Consider the following 21408-nt stretch of genomic DNA (forward strand, 5'->3'; position numbering starts at 1 on the left):
AAAGGTTCCGCCCTAGAAGGTTCCGCCTTATGGCAACCCGGACGTTCGTTTTCAAGAGCGCAGCGTGATGGCGTCACTTCCGTGTTTGTGTGCCGCTGGCGGCCCCGCCCACAGCACTGATTCTCCGGACAGGTAGACACGGACGGCGGCCGCCTTCTGCTTGGGCTTTTGTTTCACCCCCTCCTAAAAACCACCACTGCTGGACTAAGTGCGCGAGGCGGTCTGGAGCGGGTCTACAAAGGATCGGCGTCCGGTTCGGAGCGGGTTCGACCCGGTTTGGAGCGGGTTTTGTAAAGAAGAGAAGGAGGGAAAGTTTACCTCTGCTTCGGTTCTCGGTGAGAAAACACTCCTCCTTCCTTACTTCCTACCTTCCTTCCTTCTCGTTCCCTTCTCCACTTCGGTCCTCCAGGTGTGGTCCACGCGGGACCGGGATCGGCTTCCTGTTGAGCCTCGTTGAGCCTCGTTGAGGGTCTGCAGGTGAGCAGCAGGTGCTGGTTCCGGTGTGTGTGTGTGTGTGTGGGTGGGGATGATGAATGTTTATGATAAACTAAAGAATGAAGTGTTTATGTGATGATGAATGTTTATGATAAACTAAAGAATGAAGTGTTTATGTGATGATGAATGTTTATGATAAACTAAAGAATGAAGTGTTGCTTAATGTGATGATGAATGTTTATGGTAAACTAAAGAATGAAGTGTTGCTTAATGTGATGATGAATGTTTATGATAAACTGAAGGATGAAGTGTTCCTTTATGTGATGATGAATGTTTATGATAAACTAAAGAATGAAGTGTTGCTTAATGTGATGATGAATGTTTATGATAAACTGGAGGATGAAGTGTTCCTTCATGTGATGAATGTTTATGATAAACTGAAGGATGAAGTGTTGCTTCATGTGATGATGAATGTTTATGATAAACTGGAGGATGAAGTGTTCCTTCATGTGATGATGAATGTTTATGATAAACTGGAGGATGAAGTGTTCCTTCATGTGATGAATGTTTATGATAAACTGAAGGATGAAGTGTTCCTTCATGTGATGATGAATGTTTATGATAAACTGAAGGATGAAGTGTTCCTTCATGTGATGATGAATGTTTATGATAAACTGGAGGATGAAGTGTTCCTTCATGTGATGAATGTTTATGATAAACTGAAGGATGAAGTGTTCCTTCATGTGATGATGAATGTTTATGATAAACTGGAGGATGAAGTGTTCCTTCATGTGATGATGAATGTTTATGATAAACTGAAGGATGAAGTGTTCCTTCATGTGATGAATGTTTATGATAAACTGAAGGATGAAGTGTTCCTTCATGTGATGAGTGTTTATGATAAACTGAAGGATGAAGTGTTCCTTCATGTGATGATGAATGTTTATGATAAACTGAAGGATGAAGTGTTCCTTTATGTGATGATGAATGTTTATGATAAACTAAAGAATGAAGTGTTGCTTAATGTGATGATGAATGTTTATGATAAACTGGAGGATGAAGTGTTCCTTCATGTGATGAATGTTTATGATAAACTGAAGGATGAAGTGTTGCTTCATGTGATGATGAATGTTTATGATAAACTGGAGGATGAAGTGTTCCTTCATGTGATGAATGTTTATGATAAACTGAAGGATGAAGTGTTGCTTCATGTGATGATGAATGTTTATGATAAACTGAAGGATGAAGTGTTCCTTCATGTGATGATGAATGTTTATGATAAACTGGAGGATGAAGTGTTCCTTCATGTGATGAATGTTTATGATAAACTGAAGGATGAAGTGTTCCTTCATGTGATGATGAATGTTTGTGATAAACTGAAGGATGAAGTGTTCCTTCATGTGATGAATGTTTATGATAAACTGAAGGATGAAGTGTTGCTTCATGTGATGATGAATGTTTATGATAAACTGGAGGATGAAGTGTTCCTTCATGTGATGAATGTTTATGATAAACTGAAGGATGAAGTGTTGCTTCATGTGATGATGAATGTTTATGATAAACTGAAGGATGAAGTGTTCCTTCATGTGATGATGAATGTTTATGATAAACTGGAGGATGAAGTGTTCCTTCATGTGATGAATGTTTATGATAAACTGAAGGATGAAGTGTTCCTTCATGTGATGATGAATGTTTGTGATAAACTGAAGGATGAAGTGTTCCTTCATGTGATGATGAATGTTTATGATAAACTGGAGGATGAAGTGTTCCTTCATGTGATGAATGTTTATGATAAACTGATGAATGAAGTGTTGCTTCATGTGATGATGAATGTTTATGATAAACTGAAGGATGAAGTGTTCCTTCATGTGATGAATGTTTATGATAAACTGAAGGATGAAGTGTTCCTTCATGTGATGAGTGTTTATGATAAACTGAAGGATGAAGTGTTCCTTCATGTGATGATGAATGTTTATGATAAACTGAAGGATGAAGTGTTCCTTCATGTGATGAATGTTTATGATAAACTGATGAATGAAGTGTTCCTTCATGTGATGATGAATGTTTATGATAAACTGAAGGATGAAGTGTTGCTTCATGTGATGATGAATGTTTATGATAAACTAAAGGATGAAGTGTTCCTTCATGTGATGAATGTTTATGATAAACTGAAGGATGAAGTGTTCCTTCATGTGATGATGAATGTTTATGATAAACTGGAGGATGAACTGTTCCTTCATGTGATGAATGTTTATGATAAACTGGAGGATGAAGTGCTCCTTCATGTGTCAACGTTGAATATTTGAGATGAGTATTTTCGACAGTAAAGTAGAGCTATTAATACTTCTCTCTGTCACTGACTTTAAAATTACCCACCAATTATGTCAGTAAATACTCAAAAGCAACCGTCAAAGAGGGTTAGGGTTATGAGCCATTTCTATTATCATATTGTTTCTACTGGTCTCACCTGTGCAGTAGGACCAGTCCGTCTTGTTGGCGTAATTAAAAACTCAAAGTCATCTTCAGTCCATAGATGGACTCACAAGGTCTTCCACAAGCTGCAGCTGGTTAGCTTAGCTTAGCATCAAGACTGAAAACGGATGTAAGCAGCTAGCCTGTCTAAAGATGACAAAACCCAAAGCTCCTGACCCGGTGGGTCTTCACTCAGTATATTTTATTACTTTATCTTCTCAATTCACAAACAAATGTTTTTCATTTATTTAATGTTAATAAGCAACTGTGACTGTTTCACGGTTGTCTAATAATTTGTTAAATGTCTGACTTAAACAAACAAGAAAGCTATAAGAACGTCCTCGACTCTCCCCGTGTGTAAATAAAGTTTTTTTTAGAAGCACGCGTTTAAATTTCCAGGGTTCGTTCGGTCATGGAAAACCTGGAAAAGTCCTGGAATTTAGTCCTTGAAAAAAAAAATTATCGCAAAAGTTTTGGAAAAATCACGTAAAAGTGTTTATTTACACAGTTTGATTATAAATAACAAACATTTATGTAAATGTTTATTCTTTTAATCAAACTATTGTCTCTCATTCACTTGTCATTTAAGTCGTGTATACACGTAGATTTAACATAATGTTTGTTCATGGACATTCGGTTTAAAGTCCTGGAATAAAAAAAAAGGTTATTTCCAGGCCTGGAAAAGTCATTGATAACAAATTGTAATCCCAAAGGTTTTGGAAAAGTTATGGAAATTTGCTTTATTCACATGTTCATTCTCGCTGAGTTTGAAATAATATGCCTTTAAAAGAAAGGCTCAAAATATAAGACGGGCAATTTTTTGTTGTTGGAATATTTCTTTTAATGAAACTATTGTCTCTCATTCATTTGTGTCATTTAAGGTTGTTTCCTGTATGCTTTGGGATTCTCTTTGTTAGTTTAAATACCACATCTTAGGATGCACCGCGTTTGGTCATGGATGTTTGGTTTGAGTGCTGCTCACCGATTGGTCGACATGTGTCTGACCAATGAATTTCATTCCCGTTGAGAAAAGGCATCGTGGGAACTTCAAAGCGTTCGTCGTGCACTTCACTCAACTGAACAGTTGTTCTGCTCCTCTTTTTTATTTAGTCTCTGCTGGCGGCCATGTTCAGGTAGACGCCGGCTCGGCAGGTGCCCCCCACCCCCACCATGCGGAAGCATCTGGACCGGATCCGGTTCCGGGGCCAGCGGCGGGACGAGTTCCTGGACCTCGCCGATTCGCCCAACACGTCCGACACGGAGTGCGCCGAGGAGGCCGCCGTCAGAGCGCCGCTCGCCGCCAGGGACTCGGAGGAGCTGAGGGAGGCGGAGGGAGAGCAGAGCGACGCTCAGGTAGAACCTCTGAGGCCTCACCTGTCCTCTCTTTCAGAGACTCTAAAAACCCTTCAGTTAAAGTACAGAAGCTTCATCGCCTACTTTTTAGATTCTTAATCGCGACACAGCATGTTTCTCTTTTTAACTTCTCTATATACAGTTCGCTAGTTTTTCCCCAACCTATGGTTCAGGCCCCTCCAAAGGGTCACCGGATACCTCGGACGGGTCGTGAGACGATTAGCGGGAGAGAGAAGAAGAACATATTAACCTGACCACTTTACGCCTCAAACTGATTCATAATGACGAGTTTAAAATGTCGTGGTATTAAGTATTAAGGAGCCTAACATTTAAGTTTTAAGCACCTTTTTAATTGTTCTGTTTTTGTGTCTTTGTTAAATAAGACGGCAGGTTTCACAGAATAATAATTCCACTTCATTTTTGTATGTTAATTCTGTATAAATAGGATAATAGAAGATGGCACCTTGAAACCGTGTCTCTGTATTTAAATACACTATATTGTGTAATATTTGTGTGTCAACGTTTAGCGTGCACACAAATCTAAATGATGGTCAGCCTATGTTCCTGAAATACCAGATGTAGTTTATTAAAATATTAAAACTGAGTTACTATTGTTAAAATTCTCTCATCGTATTTCACAGCCGTCGATCCTCGTGTTTTTATTCTTACCAGACGTAGTTTAATCTAACTTTTACTTCAGCCTCAACACATTAAATAGAATACAAATACATACAAAATCACAAGTAAAATACAAAGAACTACGAATGCTTTACAAATAGAGAATTTAAAATATATAGTAGAGTTTCTTTTGTTTCGGTTATTTAGTCTTTTTATGAGTTTAACCTTGTTAAAGGTTAATAGAGTCCAATAGAAGAGGACCCAGGAATGAACCCTGGGGCACTCCACTGCGCCTCTTCTGGGTTGTCAGTTTATTTTACATTTGTAATTAAACTGTGTGTTTGTGTGTGTGTCTGTGTGTGTGTGTATATGTCTGTGTGTGTGTCTGTCTATGTGTGTGTGTCTATGTCTGTGTGTGTGTATGTGTGTGTATATATATATGTCTGTCTGTGTGTGTGTCTGTATATGTCTGTGTGTCTGTGTGTGCGTATATGTGTGAGTGTGTGTGTGTGTGTATATGTCTATGTATGTCTGTGTGTGTGTGCGTGTGTATATGTGTATATATGTCTGTGTCTATGTGTGTCTGTATGTGTATATGTTTGTGTGTGTCTATGTGTCTGTATCTGTATGCGTGTGTGTGTGTCTGTGTGCGTGTGTGTGTGTATTTCGCTCCTCAGGCCAGTTCAGGAACCTTCTCTGCTGCTTTTCAAGACGACTCGAGGACGGATCTCAACGAGGTCAAAGGTCACCTGGAAATCGCTCTGTTGGAGAAACACTTCCTGCGTGAGTATTGGGATCCTCCGATGTTCCGATGAGTGTGTGACGGCCTCGTCTTAGGGTTCAAAGTAAAGCGTCCGTTTTTAGTCTCTCACACGTCCCACAAGCGGGTAACCCATCAATAACGGCCCGTCGGCTTTCTGTAACACACACACACACACACACACACACTAACACACACACACATATACTTGTACACACACACACACACATTCTCACACACACACAAACACAGATATACTTAGACACACATACACACACAAACATACACATAGACACAAACAGACACACATACAAACACACATGCACACAAACACATATACTTGTACACACACACACATTGACACACACACACATTGACACACACACACACATATACTTAGACACACATACACACACATAGACACAGACACACACATACACACACGCACACACACGTATACTTAGATACACACACATTAGAGCACACATACACACACAGACACACACACTCTCTCTCTTTTTCTCTCACACACACAGAGCTATTAATAACCCTGTCGACCTCATCTGTCACACACACACGCACACACACACACACAGAAATGTTTAAAATCTCAAAATGTATTTGTGCCTCCGGTTTATTTCCTACTTTAATTCACCTGCTGACATGAGATAAATAACTTAAATATATATATTAACATAAATGAGACAAACCCCCTGAAGGACAGACAGCGAGGAGGAGAACGATGTCTCCATCATCATCTTGATCCTCATCTTCATCCTCATTTTCATTCTCCTCCTCCTCCTCTGCTTCAGAGGAGGAGCTGCGTAAGCTGAAGGAGGAGTCCAGCGTGGACTCCCTGAGGCAGGAGCTGGAGAAGGAGCGCAGCAGGAGCGCCGAGCTGGAGCAGAAGATCAACGACGCGGCCAAGCCCAGGTGGGCGGAGCTACGGGCCTCGGCCAATGAGATCGTCGGGTTTATGTTCATTTGTGTGCATGTGTTGTCTCCTCAGACTGGAAGACTCTCCCTCTCAGACTCCTAAAGCTCCGCCCCCTGCTGCTGCACCTGCAGCCACCAGCACAGGTGAGCTGACGAGCCAATCAGACACTCTGGGGGGTTGTTGTGTGTAACCTCCTCCTCCTGCTCCTCCTGCTCCTTCTCCTCCTCCTCCTCCTGCTCCTCCTGCTCCTTCTCCTCCTGCTCCTTCTCCTCCTGCTCCTCCTTCTCCTCCTCCTGCTCCTTCTCCTCCTGCTCCTCCTTTTCCTCCTCCTGCTCCTCTTCCTCCTTTTACTCCTGCTCCTCCTCCTCAGACAAGCAGAAGAAGACTTTGTCCAACAGCTTCCTGAAGTGTCTTCATGACCACTTCGGCATTTACGTCGAGGACTTCCGCTTCCAGCCGGAGGAGCCGACGGTGGAGCCGGACGAGCCGCTGAGCGCCAAGAGGTGAGCGGGGGGGGGGGGGGGTCTCCTCGGGCGCCTGGACTCTAACACGTTCTCTCTGACCTGCAGGTTGACTGAAAACATGAGACGGCTCAGTGAGTTTTTCCCTTTTTTTGGATTTGTACTTGAAGGCAACACGTTTACAGAAAGTAGTCTGTGATTGGTCCGTTGTTGTTGTTATTGTTGTTGTTGTTGTGTTTCCAGAACGAGGATTCAAACCTGTGACCAATTTCAAGAGGAACCTCACTGCCTTATCCAGCTGGAACTCCGTCTACACGTCAGCCATCGCCTTCATTGTGAGTACACACACACACACACACTCTCACACACGCTCACTCACAGGCACATGCACACACTCACACACACACACACAAAAGTGATGAGGAAACATTATGTACAAAATGTTGATGACAAAATTATTTTTATTTATAAAGAAAATATTATTTATATATTTTTTATATTTAAACTTTGTATGTAGATACAAACATTTGGTTTGTCAAATCTAAATTAAATAAAAAAATAAAATATTTTGAGAATTTAAGTCAAGATAAATGTTTGAATAAAGTACTCTATATTATTATAAATAAATAAGCATCTTTATCACATACACTTCCTGTGTGTGTGTGTGTGTGTTCTGCAGGTCTACATGTACGCGGCGTGGCACGGCTGGGCCGTCCCCATGTTCCTGTTCCTCGCCATACTCCGCCTCTCCTTGAATTGCCTCATCGCCAGGTCAGCGCAAGCCCCGCCCTCCTCTCATTTGTCAGCCAATCACACGGCCAGAATCAGAAACTGTAAAAAACAGGTTCAGCACACGCAATCTTTCATGCAGATTTATAATCTCTCACACATACACATACACACACACACACACACACACCGCTCTCCTCCGCCTCACCTGTGTGCTCCCATGATGCACCTTTCCCCCAGAGGCTGGAGGATCCAGTGGAGCATCGTCCCGGAGGTCTCGGAGCCCTTGGTGAGCGAGCTCTTTTTGATTGACGGACTCAACTTTTGGTCTCTTTTGAAGTTCCGGTGCTCGGGTACATTCTGCCCTTTGACCCCCAGGAGCCCCCGAAGGACGAGCTCACGGTGTCGGAGAAGTTCCAGCTGGTTCTGGACGTCGCTCAGAAGGCTCAGGTGAGGCAGAGGCTCTGAAGGTTGTACGCGTTGCAGCTGCACGAAGATGTCACAACACTTGTTTGTTTGTTTTTGTCCTCGCAGAATCTGTTCGGGAGGATGGCGAACAGACTGGAGAAAATCAAGAAGTGAGTTTGTCTGAGCAGTTTGTTCAAGGTCACGGAGAGGTCACGGAGGTTCTTTAATGTGTGTGTGTGTGTGTGTGTGTGTGTGTGTGTGTGTGTGTGTGTGTGTGTGTGTGTGTGTGTGTGTGTGTGCGTGTGCGTGTGCGTGTGCGCGTGTAGTCTCTTCATGTGGGTGGAGCCCGCTCTGACCCAGAAGCTGTATGTGGGGCTGTGGTTGGCCTTCATCTCCTCCTGCCTGCTGCCCTTCAAGCTGCTGGGCTTCATCATCGGTAACACAGACACACACAGAGAGAGAGAGACACACAGAGAGACACACACACACAGAGACACATACAGAGAGACCTCTTGCTCCTCTTATTTATCTTACTCCTCCTCCTCTTACTCCTCCTCCTCCTCTTATTTCTCTTGCTCCTCCTCTTCCTACTCCTCCTCTTCCTACTCCCCCCCCCCCCCCTCCTCCTCCTCAGGCGTGTACGCGGGCATCAAGTTCTTCGTCATCGACTTCTTCTTCAAGCGTTGTCTTAAGCTGCGTCAGCGCTTCGACACGCCGTTCATCATCTGGACCCACCTGCCCACGGACCTGCAGCTGAACGAGCGCGGCGGCACGGCGCTGAGCCGACGGGTCAGTACTGCTGGTCTGGGGTCAGTACCGCTGGTCTGGGGTCAGTACCGCTGGTCTGGAGTCAGTACTGCTGGTCTGGGGTCAGTACCGCTGGTCTGGGGTCAGTACTGCTGGTCTGGGGTCAGTACCGCTGGTCTGGAGTCAGTACCGCTGGTCTGGGGTCAGTACCGCTGGGCTGGGGTCAGTACCGCTGGTCTGGGGTCAGCTGATGCCGGCCACCGGTTCTTACTGGTCCCAGTGGGCAGATCTCTGGTCTGCGTTGGTTTCAGTTCTGTTTTTTCTTTTCTTCTCCCTCTCAGCTGTCTGAGTGTGAACAGGTAGGGTGTGTGTGTGGTGTGTGTGTTACATTACATTACATTACATGTCATTTAGCAGACGCTTTTATCCAAAGCGACTTACAATAAGTGCATTTCAACCTAGAGTACAAACCAAGAACAACAAGAATACAGGAAGCAACATTTCCTCAACTCAGTCGAACCACAAGCACCACAATAAGTGCCATCCCAGTGCCACTGAAGTGCAAATCTGTGTTTTAATCCAGATATAGTCGGAAAAGATGTGTTTTCAGTCTCCGGTGAAGCTGTAGAGACTTCCTGCTGTCCTGATGTCAGTGGGGAGCTCGTTCCACCAATCAGGAGCCAGGACAGCAAACAGTCTGGATGTAGAGTGATGAGCTCGAGGTGCAGGAGGCACAAGACGATTGGCTGTTGCCGAGCGGAGCGAACGTGCCGGGGTGTACGGTGTGACCATATCCCGGATGTAGACGGGGCCCGATCCGTTCAGAGCACGGTACCAAGAACCAGTGTTTTGAAGCGGATGCTGCTCCACCGGTAACCAGTGAAGAGATCGGAGGAGTGGAGTGGTGTGGGTGAATTTCGGGAGACTGAAGACCAGTCGAGCTGCTGCATTCTGGATGAGCTGCAGGGGTCGGATGGCCTTAGCGGGTAGACCAGCCAGGAGGGAGTTGCAGTAGTCAAGGCGTGAAATGACCAGAGCCTGGATCAGAACCTGCGCCGCCTTCTGAGTAAGAAGAGGCCGTGTTCTCCTGATATTGTGCAGCATGTACCTACAGGAACACGTTGTCGCAGCGATGTTGGCCGTCAGGTTGACTGTCGTCACCCCGAGGTTCCTGGCAGTCGGGGGCGGGGCCAACACAGAGCTGTTGAAGGTGGTAGTCAGGTCATGGGTGGGGGAGCCTTTCCCTGGAAGGAATAGTAGCTCGGTCTTGTCAGGGTTGATCTTCAGGTGGTGAGCAGACATCCACTGAGAGATGTCGGTCAGACAGGCAGAGATTCGCGCCGCCACCCGTGTTTCGGACGGTGGAAACGAGAAGATCAGTTGGGTGTCATCAGCATAGCGATGGTAGGAGAAGCCATGCGAACGAATGACAGAGCCGAGAGAATTTGTGTACAGAGAGAAGAGGAGGGGACCCAGGACGGAGCCTTGAGGAACCCCAGTAGTGAGAGGAAGAGGAGGGGACCCAGGACGGAGCCCTGAGGAACCCCAGTAGTGAGAGGAAGAGGAGGGGACCCAGGACGGAGCCCTGAGGAACCCCAGTAGTGAGAGGAAGAGGAGGGGACCCAGGACGGAGCCCTGAGGAACCCCATAGTGAGAGGAAGAGGAGGGGACCCAGGACGGAGCCCTGAGGAACCCCATAGTGAGAGGAAGAGGAGGGGACCCAGGACGGAGCCTTGAGGAACCCCATAGTGAGAGGAAGAGGAGGGGACCCAGGACGGAGCCCTGAGGAACCCCATAGTGAGAGGAAGAGGAGGGGAGCCTTGAGGAACCCCAGTAGTGAGAGGAAGAGCAGGGGACCCAGGACGGAGCCTTGAGGAACCCCATAGTGAGAGGAAGAGCAGGGGACCCAGGACGGAGCCTTGAGGAACCCCATAGTGAGAGGAAGAGGATCAGACACAGATCCTCTGAGGACCCCATAGTGAGTGCGGATTAAGGTAGGAAGAGAAAAGCGTGAGTGCAGTGCCTGAGATCCCAGTTCCTGAAGAGAAGAGATCAGGATCTGGTGGTTCACGGTGTCAAATGCTGCAGAAAGGTCTAGAAGGATAAGGACAGAGGAGAGAGGATGCTCTAGCAGAGTGAAGGATAAGGACAGAGGAGAGAGGCTGCTCTAGCAGAGTGAAGGATAAGGACAGAGGAGAGAGGATGCTCTAGCAGAGTGAAGGATAAGGACAGAGGAGAGAGAGGATGCTCTAGCAGAGTGAAGGATAAGGACAGAGGAGAGAGGATGCTCTAGCAGAGTGAAGGATAAGGACAGAGGAGAGAGAGGCTGCTCTAGCAGAGTGAAGGATAAGGACAGAGGAGAGGATGCTCTAGCAGAGTGAAGGATAAGGACAGAGGAGAGAGAGGATGCTCTAGCAGAGTGAAGGATAAGGACAGAGGAGAGAGGATGCTCTAGCAGAGTGAAGGATAAGGACAGAGGAGAGAGGATGCTCTAGCAGAGTGAAGGATAAGGACAGAGGAGAGAGAGAGGCTGCTCTAGCAGAGTGAAGGATAAGGACAGAGGAGAGAGGATGCTCTAGCAGAGTGAAGGATAAGGACAGAGGAGAGAGGATGCTCTAGCAGAGTGAAGGATAAGGAGAGAGGAGAGAGAGAGGCTGCTCTAGCATAGTGAAGGATAAGGACAGAGGATGCTCTAGCAGAGTCAATGATAAGGACAGAGGAGAGAGGATGCTCTAGCAGAGTGAAGGATAAGGACAGAGGAGAGAGAGGATGCTCTAGCAGAGTGAAGGATAATTCAATTCAATTCAGTTTATTTGTATAGCCCAATTTCACAAATTACAAATTTGTCTCGGAGTGCTTTACAATCTGTACACATAGACATCCCCCCCCAAAAACCTCATCGGACTCAAAAAAACAAATAACCCTTCAGGGGGAAAAAAAGAAAAGACCTGCAGGACAGAGGAGAGAGGATGTCTACAGAGTGCAAGGACAATGTGTACAGAGGAGATAGAGGATACATTCAATGAATATGACAGAGTGTAAGGATAGTAGGCATACAGATGGAGACCTCCACGATCCATCAGGCAGATGGCGGAGATAGGTCAAATGGACAGAGGAGTGAGAGGATGCTCAGCAGAGTGAAGGATAAGGACAGTGGAGAGAGGATGCTCAGCAGAGTGAAGGATAAGGACAGAGGAGAGAGGATGCTCAGCAGAGTGAAGGATAAGGACAGAGGAGAGAGGATGCTCTGCAGAGTGAAGGATAAGGACAGAGGAGAGAGGATGTCTAGCAGAGTGAAGGATAAGGACAGAGGAGAGAGATGCTCTAGCAGAGTGACGGATAAGGACAGAGGAGAGAGAGGTGCTCTAGCAGAGTGAAGGATACGTACATAGGAGAGAGGCTGCTCTAGCAGAGTGAATGATAAGGACAGAGGAGAGAGGCTGCTCTAGCAGAGTGAAGTATAAGGACAGAGGAGAGAGGCTGCTCTAGCAGAGTGAAGGATAAGGACAGAGGAGAGAGGATGCTCTAGCAGAGTGAAGGATAAGGACAGAGGAGAGAGGATGCTCTAGCAGAGTGAAGGATAAGGACAGAGGAGAGAGGATGCTCTAGCAGAGTGAAGGATAAGGACAGAGGAGAGAGGATGCTCTAGCAGAGTGAAGGATAAGGACAGAGGAGAGAGGATGCTCTAGCAGAGTGAAGGATAAGGACAGAGGAGAGAGGATGCTCTAGCAGAGTGAAGGATAAGGACAGAGGAGAGAGAATGCTCTAGCAGAGTGAAGGATAAGGACAGAGGAGAGAGAGGCTGCTCTAGCAGAGTGAAGGATAAGGACAGAGGAGAGAGAGGCTGCTCTAGCAGAGTGAAGGATAAGGACAGAGGAGAGAGGCTGCTCTAGCAGAGTGAAGGATAAGGACAGAGGAGAGAGGCTGCTCTAGCAGAGTGAAGGATAAGGACAGAGGAGAGAGGCTGCTCTAGCAGAGTGAAGGATAAGGACAGAGGAGAGAGAGGCTGCTCTAGCAGAGTGAAGGATAAGGACAGAGGAGAGAGGATGCTCTAGCAGAGTGAAGGATAAGGACAGAGGAGAGAGAGGATGCTCTAGCAGAGTGAAGGATAAGGACAGAGGAGAGAGAGGATGCTCTAGCAGAGTGAAGGATAAGGACAGAGGAGAGAGAGGCTGCTCTAGCAGAGTGAAGGATAAGGACAGAGGAGAGAGGATGCTCTAGCAGAGTGAAGGATAAGGACAGAGGAGAGAGGCTGCTCTAGCAGAGTGAAGGATAAGGACAGAGAGAGAGGCTGCTCTAGCAGAGTGAAGGATAAGGACAGAGGAGAGAGGCTGCTCTAGCAGAGTGAAGGATAAGGACAGAGGAGAGGCTGCTCTAGCAGAGTGAAGGATAAGGACAGAGGAGAGAGGCTGCTCTAGCAGAGTGAAGGATAAGGACAGAGGAGAGAGAGGCTGCTCTAGCAGAGTGAAGGATAAGGACAGAGGAGAGAGGCTGCTCTAGCAGAGTGAAGGATAAGGACAGAGGAGAGAGGCTGCTCTAGCAGAGTGAAGGATAAGGACAGAGGAGAGAGGCTGCTCTAGCAGAGTGAAGGATAAGGACAGAGGAGAGAGAGGCTGCTCTAGCAGAGTGAAGGATAAGGACAGAGGAGAGAGGCTGCTCTAGCAGAGTGAAGGATAAGGACAGAGGAGAGAGGCTGCTCTAGCAGAGTGAAGGATAAGGACAGAGGAGAGAGGATGCTCTAGCAGAGTGAAGGATAAGGACAGAGAGAGAGGCTGCTCTAGCAGAGTGAAGGATAAGGACAGAGGAGAGAGGCTGCTCTAGCAGAGTGAAGGATAAGGACAGAGAGAGAGGCTGCTCTAGCAGAGTGAAGGATAAGGACAGAGAGAGAGGCTGCTCTTGCAGAGTGAAGGATAAGGACAGAGGAGAGAGAGGCTGCTCTAGCAGAGTGAAGGATAAGGACAGAGGAGAGAGGCTGCTCTAGCAGAGTGAAGGATAAGGACAGAGGAGAGAGGCTGCTCTAGCAGAGTGAAGGATAAGGACAGAGGAGAGAGGCTGCTCTAGCAGAGTGAAGGATAAGGACAGAGGAGAGAGGATGCTCTAGCAGAGTGAAGGATAAGGACAGAGGAGAGAGGATGCTCTAGCAGAGTGAAGGATAAGGACAGAGGAGAGAGGATGCTCTAGCAGAGTGAAGGATAAGGACAGAGGAGAGAGAGGATGCTCTAGCAGAGTGAAGGATAAGGACAGAGGAGAGAGGATGCTCTAGCAGAGTGAAGGATAAGGACAGAGGAGAGAGGCTGCTCTAGCAGAGTGAAGGATAAGGACAGAGGAGAGAGGATGCTCTAGCAGAGTGAAGGATAAGGACAGAGGAGAGAGAGGATGCTCTAGCAGAGTGAAGGATAAGGACAGAGGAGAGAGAGGATGCTCTAGCAGAGTGAAGGATAAGGACAGAGGAGAGAAAGGCTGCTCTAGCAGTGTGAAGCTGCTCAGCAAGGAGGGCAGTCTCTGTCGAGTGGCCTTGAATCCAGACTGGTGAGGGTCAAGAAGGTCGTTACTGTGGAGACAGGAGGACACTTGGTTGAAGAAAGCTCGCTCCAGAGTTTTGGAGAGAAAAGGAAGAAGAGAGACCGGTCTGTAGTTGCTGCCTTCAGACGGGTCGAGGTGGTTTCTTCAGGAGAGGGTTGACTCTCGCCTCCTTCAGAGGGAAACAGCCAGTTGAGAGGGAGCTGTTAATAAGATGGTGAGAGGTCAGAAGGTCAGGAGCAACAGCCTGGAGGATGGGAGACGGGGTCAAGGGCGCAGGTGGTCGGTCAGCGGAGGTCACCAAGCTAAGAACTTGATTGGGAGACAAGGCGGTGAAAGAGGAAAGAGAGGGGGATGAAGAAGTTAGTGTTGGTGAGGTGATAGAAGATGGATTAGTAAAGGAGGAGAGGATGTCGTCCATCTTGTTTGTAAAGTAGTCGACAAAGTGGCAGAAGGGTGGAAGGAGGAGGGGCCAGGGGGATGAAGGAGGAGGGGCCAGGGGGATGAAGGAGAGAGAAGAGTTTTTTGGGGTTAGAGAAGGAAGACTGAATTTTGGTCAGGTAGAAAGAGCTTTTGGCTGCAGATATAGAGGAAGAGAAGGAGGAGAGGAGAGATTGATAGAAGAGCAAGTCTTCCGCTTGATTTGTTTTTCGCCATTTCCTTTCCGTCGCTCGCAGGGTGGCTCTCTCGGCGCGCACCGAGTCCGACAACCACGGAGAGGAGAGGATGTGTGTGTGTGTGAGCTGTAGATTCTGGTCTAGACTAGTCTGTCAGTGTCTCTCTCCCCAGAGGATGAACCCCTTTAGCCTGTAGCGCCACCTACAGGACAAACTGAGGATCACAGAGAGGTTTTTCATAAACTCCAGTGACATCTGACCAAACTATTTAAAAACACATTTTACGCTTCGTGTGAAGGTTTCGGTTCCAGTTTCTTTCTTTTTTAAACATTTTTATTCCACGTGTGGCTGTGACCACCTGGACAGGTGAGTCCTGCAGCGTCACTCTGGTGGCCGCGTTGCTCCTCAGTACCTCCTGCCGCTGCTTCTGGTTTCTCTAACCCCCCCCCCCCCCCACCTGTCCAGCTGACTGTGACAGCCGGCCGCAGCTGCCTCGGCGCCGCCGCTCCTCCGGGCGCCGGCCGGGACGAGGACGCGGGCCGGTGCTCCAAGAGGGGAGCTTTCCACGACGTCTTCAGCCTGCCGGAGAGCGAGCGCCCTCTGACAGGTGAGGGGGCGGAGCCACATCTCGGCTTCACTTTTCAGACTTCTTTTTTTTTTTCCAGGATCGTAGACGTCAAGATTTTGGTAAATGAAGTCCCCAAAAACGTGATGTCTAACCAGTCCAATATTTAATAATGAGGGTGCAGATGCTAATGTACAAAAGGGGGAGGAGCCTCCTTATGTCGGCTTCACACTTCAGACTGTGGGAAAAAAGATATACATAAATATATTTTTTTTTTGCAGGATCGTAGTCGATATTTTGGCAAATGATAGAAACGTTTTGGGGACTTCACCCCCCCCCCCCCCCCCCCCCGACTCATCTGACTCGTGCTCTGTGTTGCCTCCAGTGTGCGAGGGCGGCTGGCGCTGCTGCCTCATCAACAGGGACAAGAAGACGCCGACGGACTACATCCGCAACGGATACCTCTTCGTCACCGAGAAGTAGGTCCCGCCCCCTTTAAAAAAAGTTTTTCTGGGAAGAGACTCTGGCATCAAACCGACGCTCTGAGAGGCTGCAGAAGAAGAAGAAGAGCACGTGGTGTCACTGCTGTATGCAGAGGTCAAAGGTCACGGCTCTCTCTCTCTCTCCTCAGTCATCTGTGTTTCGAGAGCTCCAGCTCCAGATCGAAGAAGAACAAGGTCATCAAGCTGCTCGACATCATCGACATCCAGAAGGTGGGCGGAGCCTCTGGTCTCTTCCTGTTTATGCATCGTCACGCCAACCCGGGTCATGTTCAGGCCTCCTCGTTCCGGTTCTCATGAGTTACCTCCTGGTTTAAAGGATGGAAACCCAGCGGCTGCACGTCAGTCTGCGGATGTTTGGAGAGGAAAACAACGCATCTTAAAATACTTGAACTCTGATCTTCCAGCTTGAACCTCCTGAGTGATTTTCTTCTTTCCTTTTGGGGGGGAGGGGGGTTGGATTAAATGTCCCCGGGACTCCATTGAGATCCTGGACCGAACGGGTTCCTCAAAGGTTCCTCCGGTCCAACAGGGTTCCACCCACTTCCTTTGTTCTCCTGTACTGTAGGCGACGCCGATAAAGTTTATTCAAACGTCTCTTCTCTCTCGCAGTACAAAGTTCTGTCGGTGCTGCCCGGCTCGGGGATGGGCATCTCCATCGCCACGCCGTCCACGCAGAAGGTGAGCGGGGTTTTAAATTAAGTGACACAACAGCGCCGCCCACAGGGAGGCTGTCGGCGGTGCGTTCAGGGGCTTTTTAAAGCGGACGTGACAATGCGACGGTATTAAAAGATAAATAAATACTGCAGTTAAAATGTTACATAACGTAGTTTTTACTCAACAGAATAATTATCTTTTAAGTGTAAAAAGTACTCGGTTACAGTGTTATACATTATTTATTTGTGGGATGCATTAAACCAGAGGTCTCAAACTCACCGTGGGCCACATCAGCAACATGGCCGCCCTCTTAAAGGGCCAGTAACTGAATCTCTGTATGAACTCCTCCCACACACATTGTGAAATAACTCTTTGCATTTATTTGAGTGTAGAAATATGGTATATGAGAAAAATCTCTCCTAATATTATAACATAAATCCGTTTAATTTGAAACCTCCAAAATAAAAGCACAGGATATTTTTCTTAAATTTCTTTAAGAAAAGGTCACGTAAAATGATGTGGCTGTGCATTAAAGTATAAGCAGCATGTTGTTGTTGTTTGAGGTGAAGCAGATTCCAGTTATCAACACCATTGATGTGGAAGTTTGATCAATCATAAATCACGACATTTTATAAAACAACCATTCATTGTTTTTTTTTGCACTTTTAAAGCCCAAATTCGATTTAAAAAAATATATATAATAATAATAATAAAATTTTTTTTGAATTAAATTATTCCATGAGCAAATTCTGGGCACAAAAAAATCAAATAAGTGTCATTTAAGAAAAGGACTTGAGGGACTAACACCGGTTCCTCCGGTTCGCAGCCGATGGTGTTCGGCGCGATGATCCACAGAGACGAGGCCTTCGACGCCATCTTCACTCAGTACATGAAGATCCAGAACACGACGGCAGCCACCGGCCCGGAGACTCCGTGACGATGTCTTCCCTCTCTCTCACACACACACACACACACACACACAGGAATGGTTTCACTGTGTGCGATATTACGCCAGCCGGTTCCCAACGAATCGCTAGTTTCATGTCAGAATACCGATCACTGTTCTCAATGTAGACACCCCCCCCACCCCCCACCGCCATGCAGTACATCAAAGTCCATCAATGCTCATTCACTTGTTATTTCCAGTTTTATAATTACATCCATTTTTAAACTAAGCTTCACACTAAAAGCTCTCCAAGGGCACAATCCCTCCTTTTTTACTTGTGAGGCTTTTACATTACATTACATTACATGTCATTTAGCAGACGCTTTTATCCAAAGCGACTTACAATAAGTGCATTTCAACCTAGAGTGATATTGTGAAGGACGAGCTGTGACGTCATTTCTGCGTTGTTGAGGCTGCAGGTTAGGTGACTGCTCTGTTAGCATTCATATAGATTCATCATTCAAGTCACTTCTCATTCTCTGGGTGGAGCTGTTCGTCGTTCGGTTTTACAATTCAAAGCAAACTGAAAATCTCCGTTTCGGGCAAAATGAGATATTTGAAGACGGTAGAATCGGTTTAAGTAACTTATAAAGAGACAAATACCATTAAATGAATGAAAATGCACTATTATCAAACAATAATGGGACATTGTACTTCTTAATTGACTGTAGCGTCACCTAGTGGTCAAACTAAAGATTACATTTTTTTATTGAGTCTTCAATCTACAATTATTCTTGTTATTTAATAAGATAAGTTGGTCTAAAAACATGGTGAGAAATGTCCGTCCCGAGGAGACGACATCAACATATTTTTATTTGGTCTGAGAAACGGTTCAAAACTCCCAAATATTAATTTTTATAATTTTAAAAAGTGTCGCGATGTATTTTACTAATAAAATATGTCGTTGACTTAATAATAAATGTAATCTGCCGTTTCACAGTATTAGCAGATTAACTTTGTTTTTAAACCTCACTCATTTACATTCGTGTCTTCAGGGATTTGTAAAAACGTCATTACACGTAGCTACGCCTCAGTCGGTTAATATTATGGGATGTCGGTTTTTACGTCGCGTAAGAGACGTTTGTTTTCTACAGGAATGTTCTAGAAAACTTAATGTAAACCGCAGCATTAACCTCAATATAGCTCTTTTTTTTGTCTTGGCTAAAAGCTAAAAAAATGACAAAATTTATTACGTAGCTTCTTTTAAAAAAGTTTTAGCTTAAAAGCAAAATAACTAAAATCTAACGATCTCAAAGACGTGTTGAAGGAGGCGGAGCCTAACTTTCACCGTAGCTCTTTTTGTTTTAGCTAAAAGCGAAATAATTAAATCTAACAACGTAAAGCACTACATTTACTTCAGCGTAGCGCTTCTTGTTTTAGCTAACGGTAACGGCGGTTTGTCCATTCGTTGTTTATTCAGCTCATATTTGGGCTTTATTTCACAATCAAGAAGCTCAGAAGTTATAAAACAAAAGCCACATATTGATGTTCAATATCAACTTTTTAGTTTTTCTTCAACAACAATAACATGTGATATGTATTCTTTTGCTTTAGCTTTCTTTCGTAGCCAACAAGCTAAAAACAACTCAGAGTTTGGGGTTGGAAAAAAAGTTTGTATAGCAAATGATCTTTTTAAAAACTTTTTACAACCATGACAATTAAATTTGTTTTACGTTAAAAGAATATCCGTTGTCTTTGGAAAAGAAAGAAAAAGCATCAGCAGGTTGAACTAAAATATTTTTGGAAAGGCAGAAAGCACAAATTACAAATAAATAAATTTAGAAGCAATTTATAAGAAAACTAAAGTTTTTGGGATGTTGTGTGAGAATCTTTCCCATCGTGGGAACTCCTTTAGTGAAAGCAGAAATGTAAATGTGGCCGTAAACAAACGATCGAGCCCCATATGGAGGCGGAGCTAACTGTTGACGATCTTAACGTTAGCCGGTGTGTTAACTTGTTGGACAGGCTGGTACGGAGTTTCACCACCTACATGACATATATATTATGATATATATAAATATATTTATTTATATGTAAATAAATATTTATATATAAATATATATATATATATATAAAACTATAGAAGGAGCTCAACATATTTAATATAAAAATATATTTATATATATATATTAAATATGTTGAGCTCCTGTTTAAAGTGGCAAAAGGCAAGTTTTTTGTTTTGACAACATTTTGTGAAACGGCTACGGCGGGAATTCATGGTAATATATTTTAATATTCCTTGCTTTTCCGTCTGATGGTCTGAATAAGTACAAAATAATGAAAGCAAACAACACAACTTTATTTAGTTGGCGTTGTCTCTGTGTAATAAAAGAAAGTAAAAAAGTTGTCCATTGCCACTTTAATATAACTTTGTTTTCTAATCGGCTAATAACAAGTTAAAACAAAACGGTGGCATTTTAGCTTCTTTTTACTTAAATACAAAAATAATGGTTGAGCGACTTGGATTTTAAACGTCTGATTTAAAAAAATATTTTACATGAATAAAGGAAACCACTTTTTTTTTTTTTACAGCCTTATGAAGTGTTTGCTAGCCAGATGAAGAGCATTTGTATAAGCGTGTGTCCGTCGTGGTGCATTAACTCACGGGCGGTCCGGAGCTGCCACACCAGCATTTATCACTTCTATTGCACGTGAAATTCACTTCACTTTATTACCCCGATCTGTCCAAAACATCCTCATTTAATGAGTAAAATGAGGTCATAATTGTTTCTAAATTGCACACGCAGCATAATGAAAGCGTCCGTGTCATAATATAGCAATGTTTTTATTAAAATACATGTTTTGATAAATCTTTCTCCCTCCAGTGACTCGGCCTCTCAAAGTATTTTGTTTTTTGTAGTTTCTTCTGTTTCCTTCAGTATTGATGCCAGTTATTAACGCCACGTTGCCTCTTTGTGTTTTAACGATTATTTTGCTTTCAACTCCTCTAACTAATCGTCCTCGGGTTTGTTTTCCGTCTGGTTTGCATTTATTTCTGTCGGCCTGTCGAGTCCTAGATGGTTTTATAAAATGGTGTCATTGTACAAATGGGTGTTTTTAAATGAAAGGATTTCTGTTGTTAAAAGGTGATTGTAAATCATTTTTTAATTTAAGTAAAAATCAAATGTCACAAATCGCTTGTTGTTGTTTTTAATGCAGTACCTGCTTCCGCCTGTTGGGGTCAGTAGAGACTCGTCTGCAGGTTGGATTCTTCCTCTGTGGTTTCAGAAGGAAACTTTTTTTTACGACTGAAATAAGGACCCACATCAATATAATCAGAATATAAATGTTTATAGAATTAATAAAATGGATTAATTTAAATAATACAAGTTGGAAGACGATATTAATAAAGCACCGTATTTCTCAATTTCAAGGTTTATTGATGGTTTGAGCCAAGCGATCAACGGACAGACACGAGTGTCAGTTCCTCTGCTGACGAACCGCCCGGAGTTTTTTAATAGAAGTTCAGAGTTTACTTCTGTCGTAAAACTTTACAGCCTTTAGTATCAGCAGGGAGGAGTTTTATTATCACCGCTGGATTTAAACAACATGATTGTCTGTCGGTGCTGAACAACCATCAAAACCAGTGAATTATCAACTCGGATATACCAGTAAGTCGGGGAACCTTTCTGCAAAAATGTATCGTGTTACAAAACTAGAGGGAGAAGCTGAAAGACTAAACT

General features: G+C 44.8%; 1 protein-coding gene across 1 annotated transcript; it reads left to right on the forward strand.

The window, feature by feature from the left end:
- Window positions 1–140: 140 nt before the first annotated feature.
- Window positions 141–20859, forward strand: LOC130194631 (GRAM domain-containing protein 4-like). The gene is made up of 19 exons (XM_056415659.1): window positions 141–335; window positions 4018–4260; window positions 5556–5661; window positions 6451–6571; window positions 6648–6718; window positions 6946–7078; window positions 7145–7170; window positions 7280–7371; window positions 7716–7807; window positions 8006–8054; window positions 8144–8215; window positions 8300–8343; window positions 8500–8609; window positions 8808–8962; window positions 15523–15664; window positions 16008–16101; window positions 16254–16335; window positions 16735–16803; window positions 17606–20859. The coding sequence occupies exons 2-19, from the start codon at window positions 4078–4080 to the stop codon at window positions 17714–17716; spliced, it is 1752 nt and encodes a 583-aa protein (XP_056271634.1). The 5' UTR covers window positions 141–335; window positions 4018–4077; the 3' UTR covers window positions 17717–20859.
- The last annotated feature ends 549 nt before the right edge of the window (window positions 20860–21408 follow it).

Source organism: Pseudoliparis swirei, chromosome 6 (genome assembly GCF_029220125.1).
Source record: "Pseudoliparis swirei isolate HS2019 ecotype Mariana Trench chromosome 6, NWPU_hadal_v1, whole genome shotgun sequence".
Taxonomy (NCBI): Eukaryota; Metazoa; Chordata; class Actinopteri; order Perciformes; family Liparidae; genus Pseudoliparis; species Pseudoliparis swirei.

Coding starts and splice junctions, on each gene's coding strand:
- LOC130194631 (XM_056415659.1), top strand. CDS start 4,078: ATGCGGAAGCATCTGGACCGGATCCGGTTCCGGGGCCAGCGGCGGGAC. Junction 4,261..5,555: donor GAGAGCAGAGCGACGCTCAG/GTAGAACCTCTG, acceptor TTCGCTCCTCAG/GCCAGTTCAGGAACCTTCTC. Junction 8,963..15,522: donor GCACGGCGCTGAGCCGACGG/GTCAGTACTGCT, acceptor CCACCTGTCCAG/CTGACTGTGACAGCCGGCCG.